The 16,358-nt window shown below is 65.4% G+C and overlaps 1 protein-coding gene across 5 annotated transcripts; it reads right to left on the bottom strand.

Moving 5' to 3' along the window:
- Nucleotides 1-697: 697 nt before the first annotated feature.
- Nucleotides 698-15,384, bottom strand: DENND4B (DENN domain containing 4B). 5 transcript variants are annotated; one of them, XM_036086763.2, is made up of 29 exons: nt 14,721-14,938; nt 14,274-14,368; nt 13,698-14,037; nt 12,902-13,154; nt 11,998-12,067; nt 11,626-11,795; nt 11,309-11,553; nt 10,946-11,012; nt 10,798-10,856; nt 10,480-10,624; nt 10,024-10,199; nt 9,830-9,930; nt 9,312-9,527; nt 8,791-8,936; nt 8,341-8,480; nt 8,135-8,261; nt 7,525-7,731; nt 7,118-7,246; nt 5,340-5,502; nt 4,917-5,084; nt 3,954-4,342; nt 3,731-3,853; nt 3,423-3,592; nt 3,202-3,343; nt 2,774-3,010; nt 2,157-2,274; nt 1,900-2,065; nt 1,749-1,813; nt 698-1,635 (listed from the first exon to the last, which is right to left on the bottom strand). In XM_036086763.2, the coding sequence occupies exons 3-29, from the start codon at nt 14,012-14,014 to the stop codon at nt 1,490-1,492; spliced, it is 4,455 nt and encodes a 1,484-aa protein (XP_035942656.1). In that variant the 5' UTR covers nt 14,015-14,037; nt 14,274-14,368; nt 14,721-14,938; the 3' UTR covers nt 698-1,489. The 5 variants fall into 5 exon arrangements, with proteins under 5 accessions (XP_035942656.1, XP_077934761.1, XP_035942657.1 ...); XM_078078635.1 differs by having other exon boundaries at nt 14,286-14,368; XM_036086764.2 differs by lacking the exons at nt 14,274-14,368; nt 14,721-14,938 and adding an exon at nt 15,263-15,384.
- Between the last annotated feature and the right edge of the window lie 974 nt (nt 15,385-16,358).

Here is a 16,358-nt window from a genome sequence, read left to right as displayed (position 1 = left end):
TAAAGCCGCATATAAGTTATTCCCCCCACTGACACTCCTGCCCTCCTTTTGTTGGCTAATTCCCTTTGGTGATTGGTTTTGCAGCTTTCTTCCTGTGTTTATTTCATTATACAGGAAAGGGAGGATTCTGAGTGGGCCTGTCTCCCCGTTGCCCACATTCAGTGAGCTCCTTAATCCTTGCCCTATCTTCCTGGTCCTGTCCCCAGGCTGAGCGCCTGGCTGGAAGAGTACTGCCGGCAGCTAGAGCAACTGAGGGGGCCTAGGGTGGCCGCCAGGGCTCCCGGGGTGCTTGAGAGCTGCCAACACCAACGACTAGGGAGAGGGCTGTCCTCTCTGTGGCGATACTGGGGAAGCCGGGAGGCGAAAGCTGGGGGGAGGAAAGAGGGCAGAGATGAGCTCAAGGCCCCCGGAGAATGGAGCCTTTGTGTGGGGTACAAATGAGGGACAAGGGGGTGATTGTGTGGGAGGGCCGGAACTGCCACACAGACTGGCACCACCATAGCCAGGACCAGATTCACCCCTCTCCTGCTCCGAGAACTCCCTGAGCCCCAAGGGACCAGTACCAGACCTGGTCAGGGAAAGCAGGGCGTGCCTGAGGCTGCGAGGGATGGAAAGGTGGAAAGGAGGATGTGCAGCCAGGGGACAGAGAGAGGTACCCCCTGCCATTATTCCAGATCCAGGAAACAGGAGACAGAAGGAAAAAGACAGAAGCAGCTTTTACTATATTTACATCCAACAAAACTTTGCAAGGAACAATCCTTACTGCGTAGTCAGGGCCCTGGGTGGGTGAAGCATTCCCCATGGCGGAGTAGATGGGAAGGATTAGGACTGGACGGGGCCCCGGTTCTTCCTGAGGGGAGCGTGGGGCCCCTCCAGCTCCCTCCTGACTTTCCAGGAGCTACAAACCACTGAACCATGGTGCCCCGTTTCCCTTCTCTTTCTCATCATCCCTAGGAACCTCATAAGCAAGGGGGCTGTGGCTCCAAAATAAATAACTTAAAATACAAACACTGAAGTAGAAAGATATGATGGAGGGCTTTGGGTTGCTTCAGCAGTTCCAGGGAAGAAGGACCATCACTGGCGGGGAATGACATCCCTCCCTCCCATTCAGGGCAAAGGCTCAGTAGCTCTGTATCTTTCCAGTTGTTTTTTAAAACAAAAACTTAGAAAATGACCAGGGCAGAGCAGATCTGTGGGTACCCTGGAGGAGAGTTCCTGGTATAATTTGGGGAGGAACAGAGCTGTGCCAACTCCTGCCAGGCCTCGTACAACATCAGCGTGAACATACTGGGCAGGTCGGAGGTAGGGGGATTGTGACTTTTGTTCGCAGTGGGTCCCTCTTGCTGCCCACATCTGGAGCCCACGGCTGGGCCTGCTTCCCAGCCTGTTCCCAGCTCCTCTATGAAAGGAGTAGGAAGGCAGGGTAGCTCTAGAATCCACTCTCCCTCAACCTCCCCACCCCAGGCTGGAGAGGAAAGCTTAAGGGTCCCTAGCATTCCAGAGGTGCTCCAAAACATTTCCGGCAATCAATGGCCTTTGGGGTGGGCATCTGTGCCCGTCGCTGCCTCAGCTCCTCCTTGCCCATGCTGCTGGCCAGCTTGTTAAAGGCGGACTTGTATTTCTTGTCGAAGGCCACTAGGGAAGAGGGTGGAGGTATGTCAACAGACTACAATTCGACAATCCCCCCCCCCCCCCATGACCCCTGGCCCCAGATACTTCCACTCCTTGGCCCCTGCCCGCTCCCTTACCTATGTCCACACGGTCCTTGCCTAGAGCAGCCATCGTCAGGAACAGAATCTCACGATAGATGCCCCTGCAGTGGGGGCAGAGGGTGGACTGAGAGAAAGGGGGTACGGGGCCGGGGACAGGCCAGGGACCTCCCAGATGGGAGCACCATACCTCTGCAAGTGCAGGCCAGTGGGAGGCGGCCCTAAAGTTTCCAGCAGGAGCCCTACAGCCTTGTGCACCTCACTGAGACCCACATGGCGCAACACGGCCTCCAGCAGCTCCAGGTTGAGGGGTGCGGGTATGGGGCCTGGCCATACCACCCGCTGCGGGATCTGGCCTGGGTGAAAGAGAGGAAGGCGGCCAGGGTTACTGAGCCCTCGGGGCGTGGGACCCACCCCTTCCCAGCCTAGGCCGAACACCGGACTCACTGTGGACCCTCCAGAGCACGTAGAGAGGTGGGCAGCTACGGGGATCGGGGGTCAGGACGTCCCACAGCAGCCGCACCTGCACGGATGCTGGGTCAGGCGTCAGCCAGGGAGGTGGGGCCTGCAAGGAGCCAAGACAAAGGAGGCAGACTCATGGGACGGCAGGCAGAGGGCTGGAAACGGACCAGCGAAGCTCCGAGAAACAGAGGGACGTTGTGGGATATAGCCAAAGGGAAGAGGGAAAGAAAGCCTCATCCCCGTGAGTGCGAGCTCTCCGAGAGCACCCACTTTGTTCTGTGAGCTGCTGCATCCCTCGTGCCTAAAAACTGCCCGGAACCCGAAAGGTGTCCAATAAATGTTGGTCGAATAATAGATGTCAAGGAGTCACCGTGGTGATTGTGTACCAAGCCCTACACGGGCGTTTAACAACCCTGGGCGCTGGGCACTTAGACCGTTTTACAGATGAGAAAAACGGAGGCTCGGGCGTGAAGTGAAAAGGCCAGGGGTCGGACCAGGTGCGACTGACTCCCAGGCCTGTGCTCGCTCTACGGGGCCTGAGGGGACAGACCCAGAGGTGAGGTGACGAACACCCAGTGCAGGGGCCACGGGAGGGCACTGACCTGCGGGGGCGGGGGCCCATCACAGGAGGCCAGCACCAGGCATGGCAGAATACTGGGCAGGCGCAGCCGCTGGAAATACCACAGAAGGTTCCAGAAGATGATGGGGTGGGCAGCAGGCAGCTCAGGCAATGCCAGCACCTCACTGCCCTCATTTTCCACCAGCGACTCCAGCTCCTTACGCAGCACCAGGGGGCTCAGGTACGCCCAGGCCCCACCCTCAACCCGCCGGGAGGCAGCCTGCCGGGCACAAAGAGGGAGGAGGGCGCTACAGGGCGGATCCGGCCCCAGCCTCGGAGCCCTGCTTCCCACTGAGCCATCACGTCCAGCAGCTTCCGAGATGCCCCCGTGCCCTCAATGCCCGTCACGCCCCACCACTGGGCAACACACACAGACACCCATTCCTTGTGCCCCTTTGGCCCAGCCCTTACCCCCATGTGCCCATTGCAGAGCTGGGGCTCATCCAGGGCAAGGCAGAGCCTGCGGTCACTGAGCACAGGGCCTGGGCCCCCAGGGATGGGAGCATCTTTGCTGTTACTGGCACCAGCAGGGGCACGCTGGGGGCTGGGGGCACTGTAGGGGGAGATCGGGGGTCAGCCCTTGAACCTCCGCCTCCCTGTCCCACTCGTAGCACTTGCCCTGCTTTGGGCACCTGGGTCGGGAATCAAGGGTCTGGACACTGAGCAGGGGCACAAAGGGGCAGGCGCAGAAGGGGCAGATGGTGTTGAGGTTGGAGTCATCGGGCGCCCAGCCGGCCATGATCTCCTCGTCGTACACCAGCGAGTCACAGGCATGGCACAAGGAGCAGCTGGAGAGCAGGATCTGCGGGCGAGAAGACGCCCCCCGGGCTCAGGAGCCCGGGCTCCTTCCACCGTCCCCAGCCCGTCTTTGACAGAGGGAAAGGCGGGGAGCCTGCACACATGCGTTCAAGCACGTCTGCGTGGGAGGGGTTCTCCTCACTTCCAGGGAAGGCGGCTGCGAGGACCCGGGGGTGTCACTGAGGCGCTCTGAGGAGCGGCGCAGGCTCAGGCTGCTGACGGAAGACTCGGAGAGGTCCCACTCACTGCCCAGAGAGGCTGAGCTCTGCCATCACAGGAGAAAGCGCCATCAGCCGGCCCTTCTCCGGGCCCTCTCCCGGGGCCTCCGGGGGCTAAGGCCAACGGACCGTCCCCTCCCTGGCTACCTCAGAGGCAGTGGATCCAGGCCGCTCCCGGGGGCGCAGGAGGCTGTCCATCGGGCTACGGCGGGCAGGGGGAGGCAGGTCAGGGGGCAGCTCAGGTGGGGCAACGCGGGAGGCAGGGGAGCGGCGGGAAGGAGTGAGCAGCTGTTGCAGGCGGGCGCCCAGCCCTCGTCTGGGGGTGCTGGCCTCCTCCTGGTGCCCGCCCGCCTTGGGCGCCCGCCCACTTGGCCCTTCCAGGGTCTCAGTGGACTGGGCACTCAGGGCTGAGCCCGAGTCCTCTGGGCTGCCTCCGGGGGCCGGTTCCTCGCCGGTCAGGCTCAGGTCTGAGAGGCTCCCGTCGCGCCAGGGTACAGGTGAGCCCCGGGGCTCCAGCACCCCTAAGGCCTCTATCACTGCAGGGCAGAGAAGAATCAGAGAAGAGGGAGCCTCGCCCGCCCTCCAGGAGCCAGGGAAACACAACCGCCCACCACACAGACTCCCGCGGTGGCACCCCCCCCGTGACAGCGACCCGGGCGAGGTCCCCCAGCTTCCACAGCACCCCCCATGACAGCGACCCGGGCGAGGTCCCCCAGCTTCCACAGCACCTCCCCATGACAGCGACCTGGGCGAGGTCCCCCATGACAGCGACCCGGGCGAGGTCCCCCAGCTTCCACAGCACCCCCCCATGACAGCGACCCAGGCGAGGTCCCCCATGACAGCGACCCGGGCGAGGTCCCCCAGCTTCCACAGCACCCCCCCAAGACAGCGACCCGGGCGAGGTCCCCCAGCTTCCACAGCACCCCCCCATGACAGCGACCCGGGCGAGGTCCCCCATGACAGCGACCCGGGCGAGGTCCCCCAGCTTCCACAGCACCCCCCCCCCCCCCGCGCCAGAGGGCCCTTCCAGCCTGGGCTCTGCTCTCCTCCTCTCTCCCTGGCAAGCGGGGAGGAGAGCCGACTGGGGAGATGGCTCGGACGGACACTCACTGTGGGCCACGCCAGCCTCCACGGTGGGCTGTGCCCCGCGGGCACTGCCCAGACTGCCGCTTTTCACCAGGCGCCCCGTGGGTGAAGCTGGGTCCCGGAAGCTTCGACCGGCCCAAGTAGTCTGGCGCTGAAGTGGGCGCGTAGGGGAGCGACGCTCCAGACAGGGCTCTGCGAAGGACCGGGAGGAGGCTGAAGGCAGCCACGTAGAAACCCGGCCCCTCGTCCAAACCACGGCTCCCTGCGAGGACGCGGGGTTGTAGGGCTCTTCCCAGGCAGGACGTCCTCTCCTCTGTCATCGGCCAACTGCAGCGTCCCCGTCCCCAGAACACCCGATGCCAACCACGAGGCCAGCCCCAGCTCTCCGTGCCTCTCCCCGCCGGAGCCTGGCTGCTCGGCCCCCAGCCCGTCACAGGCCCTACCCACCTGTCTGGCCGCTGCCCGCCTCTTGTGCTGCCGCCTGCCGCCGCCGCCGCCGGTCCCTCAAGGGCTGGCGGAACTGAGCAGCCCCCAGGACAACGTTCCGGAGCTTGGCCCAGCGCAGGCGCCCACCCGGTGTACCAGACAGCCACTTGCTTTCCAGCACGGCCTGCCAAGCACAGTGCCCATCAAGATGGCCTACTGCCACGCCCTGACTCCAGCCTGGTGGCCGCTGCCCGACGCCAGGGACCCAGGGGCCACCTTCCCCTGCAGACATCCTGCCTCGGTCCGTCCTGCCGATGACTTGGCAGGCGCGAGAACCCACGAGGCAGGTGGCAGCGGCCACCTGGAGGGATCTGGAGGAAGCCAGAAGCCGTGTAGATACTTTGTATCCAGACTCTGCTACTTATCAAGCATATGGCTTTGAAGAAATCTTTTCACTTTTTTGGTCATCAGTTTCCTGATGTAAAAACCAGTTTAGTGTTCTGGTTAAGGACCCGAATGCAGAAAACATTATTATGCCTGTGTTTGTGCCCTGACTCCCTAATTTCTTCCCTGTGGGGCCCTGGACAAGTCAGCAGTGCTCTGGAACCCCACCGCCTCCCCTGTAAAGGGGGGAGGCCTGCAGAAAAGATGAAATGATAAAACACGTGTGAGGTGCCTGGAACAGTGCCTGGCACACTGGCTACCACCACGGCTATCGCTGGGAGGGGGCAGGACTCCCCGTCGGGGCTCTGGCAAGTGAGTAAGCCGCCACGCAGGAGGGAACGCAGTGTGGGCGCTAAGGCACTCGCACAGTCCAGTGGCTGACGGTGGTTGCAGGGCCTGGTTGCACCGTCCAGGGCCAGTCTCGGGGAGGGGGGCGCGTCTGGTTGCACCGTCCAGGCCCAGTCTCGGGGGGGCACGTCTGGTTGCACTGTCCAGGCCCAGTCTTGGTGGGGGGGCACGTCTGGTTGCACTGTCCAGGCCCAGTCTCGGGGGGCACATCTGGTTGCACTGTCCAGGCCCAGTCTCGGGGGGGCACGTCTGGTTGCACCGTCCAGGGCCAGTCTCGGGGAGGGGGGCGCGTCTGGTTGCACCGTCCAGGCCCAGTCTCGGGGGGGGGGGGGGGCGCGTCTGGTTGCACCGTCCAGGCCCAGTCTCGGGGGGGCACGTCTGGTTGCACTGTCCAGGCCCAGTCTTGGTGGGGGGGCACGTCTGGTTGCACTGTCCAGGCCCAGTCTCGGGGGGCACGTCTGGTTGCACTGTCCAGGCCCAGTCTCGGGGGGGCACGTCTGGTTGCACCGTCCAGGGCCAGTCTCGGGGAGGGGGGCGCGTCTGGTTGCACTGTCCAGGCCCAGTCTTGGTGGGGGGGCACGTCTGGTTGCACTGTCCAGGCCCAGTCTCGGGGGGCACGTCTGGTTGCACTGTCCAGGCCCAGTCTTGGGGGGGCACGTCTGGTTGCACCGTCCAGGGCCAGTCTCGGGGAGGGGGGCGCGTCTGGTTGCACCGTCCAGGCCCAGTCTCGGGGGGGGGGGGGCGCGTCTGGTTGCACCGTCCAGGCCCAGTCTCGGGGGTGGGAGGCGCGTCTGGTTGCACTGTCCAGGCCCAGTCTTGGTGGGGGGGCACGTCTGGTTGCACTGTCCAGGCCCAGTCTCGGGGGGCACGTCTGGTTGCACTGTCCAGGCCCAGTCTCGGGGAGGGGGGCATGTCTGGTTGCACTGTCCAGGCCCAGTCTCGGCGGGGCATCCTCCCCCTCCGCACCCCTGGCACAGGCTGCCATCCCACCCAAGCAGATCCGGTACCTTGTTGTAGTAGCCGTAAGTGATGGTGTTGGGCACGACGCCCGCCCGCCTCATCTCCAGCATGACCCGCACTGAGAGCACAGGCTGCCCGTAATGGGAGCACAGTTGCATCAGTACCCGGTAACACACCTGGGCCAGGAGAGGCACAGGGTGAGGGGCCTGCTCCCCACCCCGAGCCCCAGGTCTCAGTCTCCCCCGGTTCCCACAGACTTCACTGGTCCCGGGCAGCTCCTGGGGCCACCGCAGAGCACGGCCACCTGCCCTTCCCGCTGCCCCACACCCTCCACGCTCCACCGCTGTCCCCTGAACATATTCAGCGGACGCGACGAGCCCCTGCCCAGCTCCCCGCCAGCTCCCCCCCGCCCCCAGCTGCAGAGGCCTCCCTGGGCCGGGGCGCGGCTGCCCACCTCGTCGGGCAGCACCACCTTGCGGCTCTCCATCTGGCGCAGCACGTGGTAGGCCGTGTGCAGCGCCTGCACGCGGGACGGCGCCGAGCGCACGTAGGCGGGCAGACACAGGAACCACAGCCCGTAGCAGTGCCCCAGCAGGCACCGGGCCCACAGCTCAGGCACGGCTGCCGACTTCTGCGCCATCCGCTGTGCAACCTTCATCTCCTGGATGGGGCAGGGGACACCTGCGTGAGGACGGTGCCAGGCCAAGGCCGGTCTCCAAACGGTGTGGGAGACGCAGCACCTTCCCCCCTAAGGAAGGGCCTGTGCTCTGAGGAGGCAGGAGGGATTCTGCGCACAGGGTTCAGCCCCGGAGCCCCAGGCAGAGACGCCTAGCTCCCGAGCATGGACAGGTGCCCTGGAAGAGGCACCGAGCCCCTGGCTTCCCGGAGTGCTCAGAAGACGAAGGTGATGATGGTGAGGACAGCACCAACAGCTCATGTTTTATGTGCTTTTTATGGGCCAGGCACATTGAAACCTGCTAATGGCGTAGGTACGATCATACCCGCTTCACAGATGAAGAAACGGCCTGAGTCAGATGCCTTTGTGGGGCCCATGTCCAGGTTACCTGTTTGGTACGGCGAGGGGCAGGGCTGCTGGGGGCGCTCCGGGACGGGCCTGGCACGGGCAGCGCCCCGGGCTGCTCCCGTGGGGACTCAAACAGCTCAGCCCGCAGCTCTGGGAACCCATCGTAGCTGGAGGGGCGGGAAGAGGCAGTATTAGGAGCAGCCAAGGCTCAGCCAGCCCCGGGGCCTGGGAACAAGAGGCCCTCACCAGTACTGGGGGGCGGATTCACTGCCCTCTGGCACTGGAGGCTCCTCCGGGGGTGTGATGAAGACGGTGAGCTCACTCCCCGACAGGTCCTCCAGCTCCACCAAGGGCGTGGGCTCAGGCTTGTCCTGCTCCGGGTGCACCTGCAGTGGGGAGGGAAGTGGGCATCAAGGCAGCGGGCACAGCGGGCGCCGCCTCCGGGAGCCCGGGAGCTGGCATCTTCCCGGGAGGCACAGCAGCAGGGAGGGGGCACGTGCGCCCAGGCTTCACCGACGCTCTGCAGACGGAGCCGGGGGACAGCGTCAGCAACGGGAGGGCAGTATGTCCGGGAAGCCCGCCGCGTGCAACTGCACGTGCGCTGGGTAGCTGCAGGGCTGGCATCCCCGGCACGGACGAGGGGTCCAGTGCTCGCGGCAGCGACAGCGGGCACGGAGAGGGGACAGCGCCCGGTACCTTGTCGACACAAGAGTCGAAGAACTCGAGGGCGGCATGCCGCGCAGAGCCGAAGGAGCACTCCTCGATGAACTGCGAGAACATCTGCGTGCGCAGGACCTGGCAGTACAGCTTGTGGCTGGAGCGCTCCCGGGATTTGAGGAAGCCTGGGGGTAAGAGTGGGGCGGGGGGGGGGGGGGGCGACGTCAGCAACCAACCCGCTCGGCCTCTCTCGGGTCCCTCTGGCAGGACGACTGCGGCCGCTGAGCACCAGTCCCATGGGGCCCTCCCTTCTGTCTGTCTGCACCCACGGCCTCAGACTGGGGGTCCCCGAGGTCAGGGCCCCGGGGAGAGCTTGGCCCATGGGGCGCTTCGCCCCAAGTGCTAGGCCCCCAGAGGGCAGGGCCAACGCTGGGGCAGCCGGTGCCTCCAGCGAAGGAACAAGCAAGGGAGCAGCGCCCACCCCCACCGGCTCCGCCTGGAGCCCGGCGCCCCCCCACGCCCCGCCCGCCCCCCACGCCGCGGGCACAGGCCCTCCCTACCCTGCAGGAAGAAGAGGTTGTCGACATCTCGAGCCCCCTCCGAGGGGACCTGGGTGAGTGGGCGCAGGAAGTCCCGGTAGCCCTTGAGCAGACAGGCCATGAAGCGGAGAAAGGCTCCCTGGACTTCGCGCTCCAGCCGCGCCCGGCGGCCGCACACGGCCTCGTAGTCCGTCAGCAGGAACTCCAAGGACGCCTCCTCCTCGGGCCCGGTGTATGCTGGGGGCCAGGGCAGCCGGGGTCAGGGCCGGCCTCAGCCCTGCTCCTCACGCACCCCTTGCGCCAATACTGACCACGATATTAGCAGTGGGTAACAGTTTCAAGCGTCCCCAGTGACCTGTTCGCCCCCCACCCCCGCACACACATAGGAATATTAACGCGGTAGGCCCGCGCTCTCGTGGAAACGCAATCCCAACACCTCTAGCCTCCTCAAGGAAGGTTTAGCTCTCCACAGGCCTCCCTACTTGGAGGCTTAACATCAGTGGCAGTTTCCAGCCCCCACCCCTGCCCGGGGCTCTCACTCTGATCCAGCTGCTGGTACAAGTTTGTCAGCGTGGCCAGCAGAACCTTGTAGGGTCTGCGGGGCAGGGTCCGAGGGGAGAGGGGCTTCTTTTCCTCGGTCCTGTGAGATGCGCAGAGGGAAGAAAGGGCAGTGGGGCTCCTCGCCAGCCTCCCCCACTGCACACCAGCCCCGAGGGATGCCCAGCCCTCTTACTGGAAGAGCGTGTTGGTGTCAAGATCAACGCAGATGACATCAGCAGGCGGGTCGTGCAGATCGAAGTAGCTGGAGTGGATCCCCACGATGAAGGGCACGGGGGCGCTCAACACGTCTGCCAGCACCAGTGGGCAGAGCGGGATGTAGGGACACTGCCAATGCAGCGGGAAGATCATCTGGAGCACCGGGGAGTGGGGACCAGTGAGCAGCGGGCTGGAGCAGCAGAGGGGGTCAGGAGGGGGAGGGGGCATTGGCCGGGGGTGGGAGGGGTGCCCGTTGACGGAAGCTGCTGGAGGTGGCACCCGGAGAACAGCCCCTGACGCCCCTGGGTGAGGCCGAGGGACCCCCCCACCCCCACCCCCACCCCCACCCTGGAAGGAGAAAGAAGGAGTCTGGGAGGGGTGGAGGCACCAGTGAGAAGCTTCTGGGGAAGGAGGCGGGCAGGGCGGCACTCACTGAGACGAGCGCCTCACAGACGCTGGTGAGCAGGTCCGGCCGCAGCGAGTGCACCAGGAGCTTGTGCTCGGTGAGCACGGCCAGCAGCAGCGCGACGGCCAGCTCGGGGCCCAGGCTCTGCAGGAGCTGCAGGAAGCTGGCGCCGCTGCAGGGGTGCGGGGGGGGGTCGCCGGATGCCCCGGACACCCCTCCCCAGACATGGCGCAGACGCCAACAGGGCCCGGCCGGCGCCAACCTCAGCAGCCGTGCCCACCTGCCCGGCACCTACCAGGTCCACGGTCGTCACAGCCCCCCCCCCCCCCCAGCCTGGGCACGTACCTGAGCGGCAGGGGTGAGGACACGGGCTGGCAGAGGAGCAGGTTGTCATACGGAGACATCTGGGAGGCAGAAGAGCCGCCGGTCAGCATGGGGGCGGCCCCTGCCGACCCCCCCCCCCAGCCAGCCCCACGCTGGGCCTGGCTCTCACCTGCACCAGGATGCGGGGTCTCTGTGGGGACGGGAAGGGGACGTTGTGAATGAAGTGGGAGATGTGCCTGGGGAGGAGAGGGACACCGGTCAGCGGCAGACTCCCAGAGCACCCCGCCCCGTCCTACCCGTCCTTCGCCCTCCTCCTGCACCCGTGCACGAGCACCTCATGCGCCCCTGAGCTCCGAGCCCAGGCCCCGCTCACCCCTCAGGCAGCGGCGTCCGCCCCGGGCACACGCTGCACAACCCTGTCCCCACCCCGCTGCACACCCAGCCCCGAGCCCCACCCTCCCCTCTCCCACCTCTCCCGGGCTCCCCTCCCCGCGCTCGTCACCCCTTCCCGGGGCCGAGCGGCCATGCTCACGCTTCCAAGGGCAGGCGGTGGGGGCCCGAGACGGAGTAGCGGTACAGGAAGGTGAGGAAGGCGCGGAAGGCGGGGAAGGCGGGCCAGCGCGACAGCACGGCGATGGCGCGGCGGCTGCGCACGGCCCGGCCCCCCAGCGCCCGGCCCCGCTCCACGGCGCTCAGGAGGCCCAGGGCCCGCGCTTGGCGCTCCGACAGCCTGGCCCTCGGGAAAGCCTCATAGAACTGCAGGGCAGCACCGTACACCTGGGGGGGCGTGGGGGGCCGTCAGGCGGGCTCGGCATAGCCCGGACCCCTCAGCACACTCCCCACACCCACCTTGTCACCAGCTGCGCCCGTGAGCACGAAGGTGGAGAAGACAGGCACGGGGTACTTGGTCTGGGCAGGCCAGCACTCCACAGTGGCTCCCATGGGCAGGCAGAAGACAGGCACGGACTCGGGCAGTGGGAACGCCTCATTGTCCTCCTCTGGGTAGCGGCCCAGCAGCTCTGCACCCCGGCAGAGTGGGGGGGGGGTACCAAAAGAAGGAGGGCCGATCAGACTCCAGGGGAAGGATCCGGGAGATGCCAGAGAAGGGCCAAGTGGCAAAGGGGAAGTGCGTTCTGGGCACACTGATGATACCAGCCAAGAGGCACCAGGACAAGGGGACGTAAAGGACCAAGAGCTTGGAGGGACAGAGGGGCGACTCACCTGCCTCGTATACCAGCGTGTTGGCCTTCGCCAGGCCCACCTTGTAGCACAGGTACACTGCTGGGCCCCACTGTCCCAGAAACGACAAGAGACAGACACATAGCTAACAAAGATGTCCAGGCTCCATTTTCTCTACCACCCCTTAGCAGTTTTTTGTCTTTAATTAAAAGTTAAGTTTTTTTAAGTAGGCTCCAAGCCCAGTGTGGAGCCCCAAAATGCAGGGCTGGAACTCACGACCCTGAGATCGAGAGTCAGATACTTAATTGACTGAGCCCACCTAGGCATCCTAGTGGTCTTTTGTCTTTAAAACTCCCAATCGGGGCGCCTGGGTGGCTCAGTTGGTTAAGCGTCTGCCTTCAGCTCAGGTCATGATCCTGGAGTCTCGGGATCGAGCTCCACATCGGGCTCCCTGCTCGGCGGGGAGTCTGCTTCTCCCTCTGACCCTCCCCCCTCTCCTGTTCTCTCTCTCATTATCTCTCTCTCTCTCAAATAAATAAAATCTTTAAATAAATAAATAAATAAATAAAACTCCTAATAATCCTGGGGCACCTGGGTGGCTCAGTTGGTTGAGCATCCATCTCTTGGTTTCGGCTCAGGTCATGATCTCAGGGTTGTGAGATCGAGCCCCATGTCGGGCTCCATGCTGAGCGTGGAGCCTGTTGGAGATTCTTTCTTTCCTCTCCCTCTGCTCCTCCCCTCACTCGCTCTCTCTCTCTCTCTCAGATAAATAAAATCTTTAAAGAAAAACCTTCCAATAATCCTGGTCCCCCAAGACTAGAGTCACCCCTCTGGGCCCGCCCTGGACGTCAGAGGCCCTGGTGCTAGGGTGCCCTCTGAGCCCCATGCCCAGCCCTCACAGCAGCACAGTGCAGGCCTCTGCGTCTGGCCCCAGGGCCCTGCTCACCATGCCGGGGTTGAGGTTGCGGGGCAGTCGGCAGTAAGTATGAGGAGTGCCCTCGCCCTTGCTGGGCAGCACCAGGCAGAGGTCAGTGATGCCCAGGGCATGCAGCCCTGCCCCCTCTGCTGCCCGCCGGCAAGTGAGGTAGGTGCGGGGGTGCCCAGGGCCAGGAGGGGCCAGGTTGGCCGAGTGGCTGTATGGCGTCGTGTCCAGCACTTGGAAGCCAGGCTTGGGTCGTTCCTTCCCCTCATACAGGACCCTGGACACGGAGAGCAGGCACAGATGTCGAGGGCTCAGGAGAAAGACCCCAGTCCTGCCAGATCTGCCCAACGAGTCCTACCTACCAGCCTTGCACCCTCAGCCTTATCGGGCACCAGGGCCCACTTCTTGCAGGACTCTGCCCCCCAGAATCCTGTGCCTCCTCTTCTGCCCTCGGCTCTACTTCTCGATCAGTAACAACCTCTCAAGCCTTCCGTGGCTCTCATGCTCATTCATAAATGCCAAGAGGAAAAGCTTCCACTTACTGACTCCATGCCAAGTCCCACATACGGATGGCCTTATTCAGTCTTCTCAACCACCCTGTGGGGAGGTATTCTCGCCCCATTCTCCAGAGGGGCTCAACGCCCAGCCCAAGATCCCCAGCTAGCAAGCGGCCGCACTAGTCCCGGGACCCACTCCATGTGGTGACTAAGCGCGACCACCTCCCCCTGCTCCCTGCCTCTAGCCTGCTCTCTTCCTGCCCTCACCCCAGCCCCCGCCCCGTCCCCGCCTCCCCTGGTGCCCACACAGGAGGGGCACGCACCCCAGCTCAACGAGGGGGGGCTTGTCGCGGCCCCTGCGGTAGCAGATGACGGGCTGAGTTCCACCCAGGAGCCCAGCACTGAGTTCCAAGGGGTGGCCCCCCGCGGAGGACTGGATGCAGGTGTAGCCCTGGGGCACCTCCTCGCCCAGCGCCCTAGCAATGACTGCCACGTCTGTGATGGGCTCGGCTGGCCGGGGAGGGCGCAGGGGCCCACTGGGCTCGGGAACCCATGTCTCCTCAGGGATGGGGGCTCCGCTCCCTGCAAGCCCAGCTATCACGAAGTAATCCACCAGCCGGGGGGGCCGCTCCTCCGCCATGGCCCCCCCCTCACTCACTGCATCTGTAACGGTCAAGTGAGGGAGAGATGAGGAGCAAGGGAGACAACCAAGGGGCCCCCCTCTGCTCCCTCCTCTCCACGGGCCTTCCAGGGGAGGGGAGGGTCGGGGGTGGTCCGCCAACCCTGAGCTCTCCCGCCTGTGACGTCACCAGGCAAGTAAAGAGAGCAGGACCCTCCCGCGGGCGGCACCAGCCCTCCCCCCAGGCAAGCCCGGCTCCACTCCCGCGCACACAGCTGACCTCGGCTCTGACCTCATACCGCTCCTGTGTCCCCTTTAAAGGCCCCACCCGTCCTCACTCCCGACAGCGGGGACCACAGTCCTTTCTATAATGGCCTGCAATGACATCATGCCAACCTGACAGTCTGTTTTAAGGGTTTCTGACCTTCCCACTCTACTGATGACATCATCAGAACCTCACGATCCAGCTAAGGTTCTTAAAGAGCGCACCTCTAGGTTTTCGGGAAGGCCCACGACACCCAAGTTTTCGTGTCTTTTCACCAGACTCAAGTGTCCTTTTTCCTGCCCTGTCCACTAACCCGACCCAAAGCCCAGCGCCCTCCCACCTCCAGGATCCTGAAGTTAGGTCCGAAGCCGCCGTGGCAGGCAGTCCGGCCCTCTGCCCTGGTTCGCGGGGCGCAGGGAGGGAGCCGGGCGCCCCACGGGCCTCCGCTAACTGTGTTCTCACCTGCCGCCATGGCCCAACCCCAGAGCGGGGGCCCCGGGGGTCCCCAGAGCCCGGGCGCGCAAAGCTGGGGAGCAGCTCGGTGGGTGGTTGCAGCACAGGACTGGAGGCATGGGGCGCTCGGGAGGGGAAGGGAGGGGACTTCCCGAAACCCCGGAGGGGAAGCTGCGCGGGCGGAAGTCGGCCCCGGGGCGTGCGGCGGGGGGACCGCCGGGCCGGCAGCGCAGCCGTGGGCGCGGGAGCCGCGCGGCCCTCCTCCGCCTCCCCCTGCCCCCACCCGGGGCCGGGGCCCCGGGCGCGCCCCTCACCCCGGGCCCCCGGCCCCCGCCCAGCGGACGGGAGCCGCGGCAGCAGGCGGGGGTAGGGGTGGGGGGAGGCCCGCGGGCCGGGGGGCGCCCTCCGCACACCTGCGCGCCCGCCCCTGTCCGGCCGGCTCCCCGCGCTTTCACTTCCCCGCGGCGGAGGAAGCGGAACCAGCTGCGCCGCCGGCTAGCCCGACGGCCCCGCCCGCGCCCCCTCCTCGCCCGCCGCCCGCCCGGCCCTACCTGCCGGCCCGCGGCTCCGCGGCCCCCGGCCCGCGGGCGGGCGGCTCGGAGGCGGGCGGCGGGCGGCGGGCGGCGGGCTACCCGGCCCCGGACATGGCGCCCGGCTCAGCGCGCTCCCGCCCGGCGGCGGGCGGAGGGACAGGCGGCCGGGGCGCCGCACCGGGCTCGTCCGCGCGCCCCGCTTTCTCCGTGGCCCCCCCACACCCCCACCCCGGCCGTGACCCCGCCGCGCCCGCCCGGCGCCTGCAGCGCGACCCCTGGCGGCCGGGAGGGCCCCCTGCACGCAGGCGGCGGGCGCCCGTCCCGCCCCGGGGCCTGGTCACATGTGGCCCGGGTGCCTGGCCGCGCGCCTTGGAGGCCCAGGCTGCGCCGACCCAGCGACGCCCCTACTTCCAGGTTTAGGGCACACAGCATTCCCCGCGGGCCGGGGCCACAAGCTCTCAGTTCCCTTTTCTGAAAAAGACAAGGTCTTTGGAAAGAGGAAGAGGAGAGGCCAGCTCTGCGGGGTGTGCAAAAGTAGTGGAGCGGTGTGTGTGTGTGCGGGGGGGGGGGGGGGGGCGGTATAGGGACAGACGCCGCTCCTCTGCCGGGTACAGAGAAGAGCAGAGGGCAGAAGCTCACATGGCCAGAGGGCTGGCAGCCTGAGTCAGAAAGAGGAAGCCCCTTGGGGACTCTGCGAGCAGGACAGCACAAAGGGACAGAGGAACAGAGCAGGGAGGGAGGTGGGAATGGACGCACAGTGAGGAAGCAGGGCACAGACCTGGGAGCATGAGGTCAGAGCCTGGCCAAGTACCACTTGTCTTCTAGGTTCTCTGGGCTTAAAAGGTCCATAAGGAAGAGGGAGCCAACCCTGCCTGGCATCCATAGTTGGTATAAAATCCTCCTGGGGAGTCTCCCTCAGCTAGAGGATCCTTGGGGCCAGCTGCCCCTGGGGAAACATCAGACTGTGATCTCAGCCATCAGTCGCCTCCTCACCCTTGAGTCACAGCCAGGGCCTGGACAGGTGGGAGGGCACAGGAGGGCATGTGTGCTGCCCTGGGAGCCTACATCCAGCCTGGACGCCCATGTTCAATGCTGGGTACAAATTCTGAGGCTG

The sequence above is a fragment of the Halichoerus grypus genome, chromosome 7 (assembly GCF_964656455.1).
Source record: "Halichoerus grypus chromosome 7, mHalGry1.hap1.1, whole genome shotgun sequence".
NCBI classification, from domain to species: domain Eukaryota; kingdom Metazoa; phylum Chordata; class Mammalia; order Carnivora; family Phocidae; genus Halichoerus; species Halichoerus grypus.
This window is presented reverse-complemented; position numbering and strand designations above follow the sequence as displayed.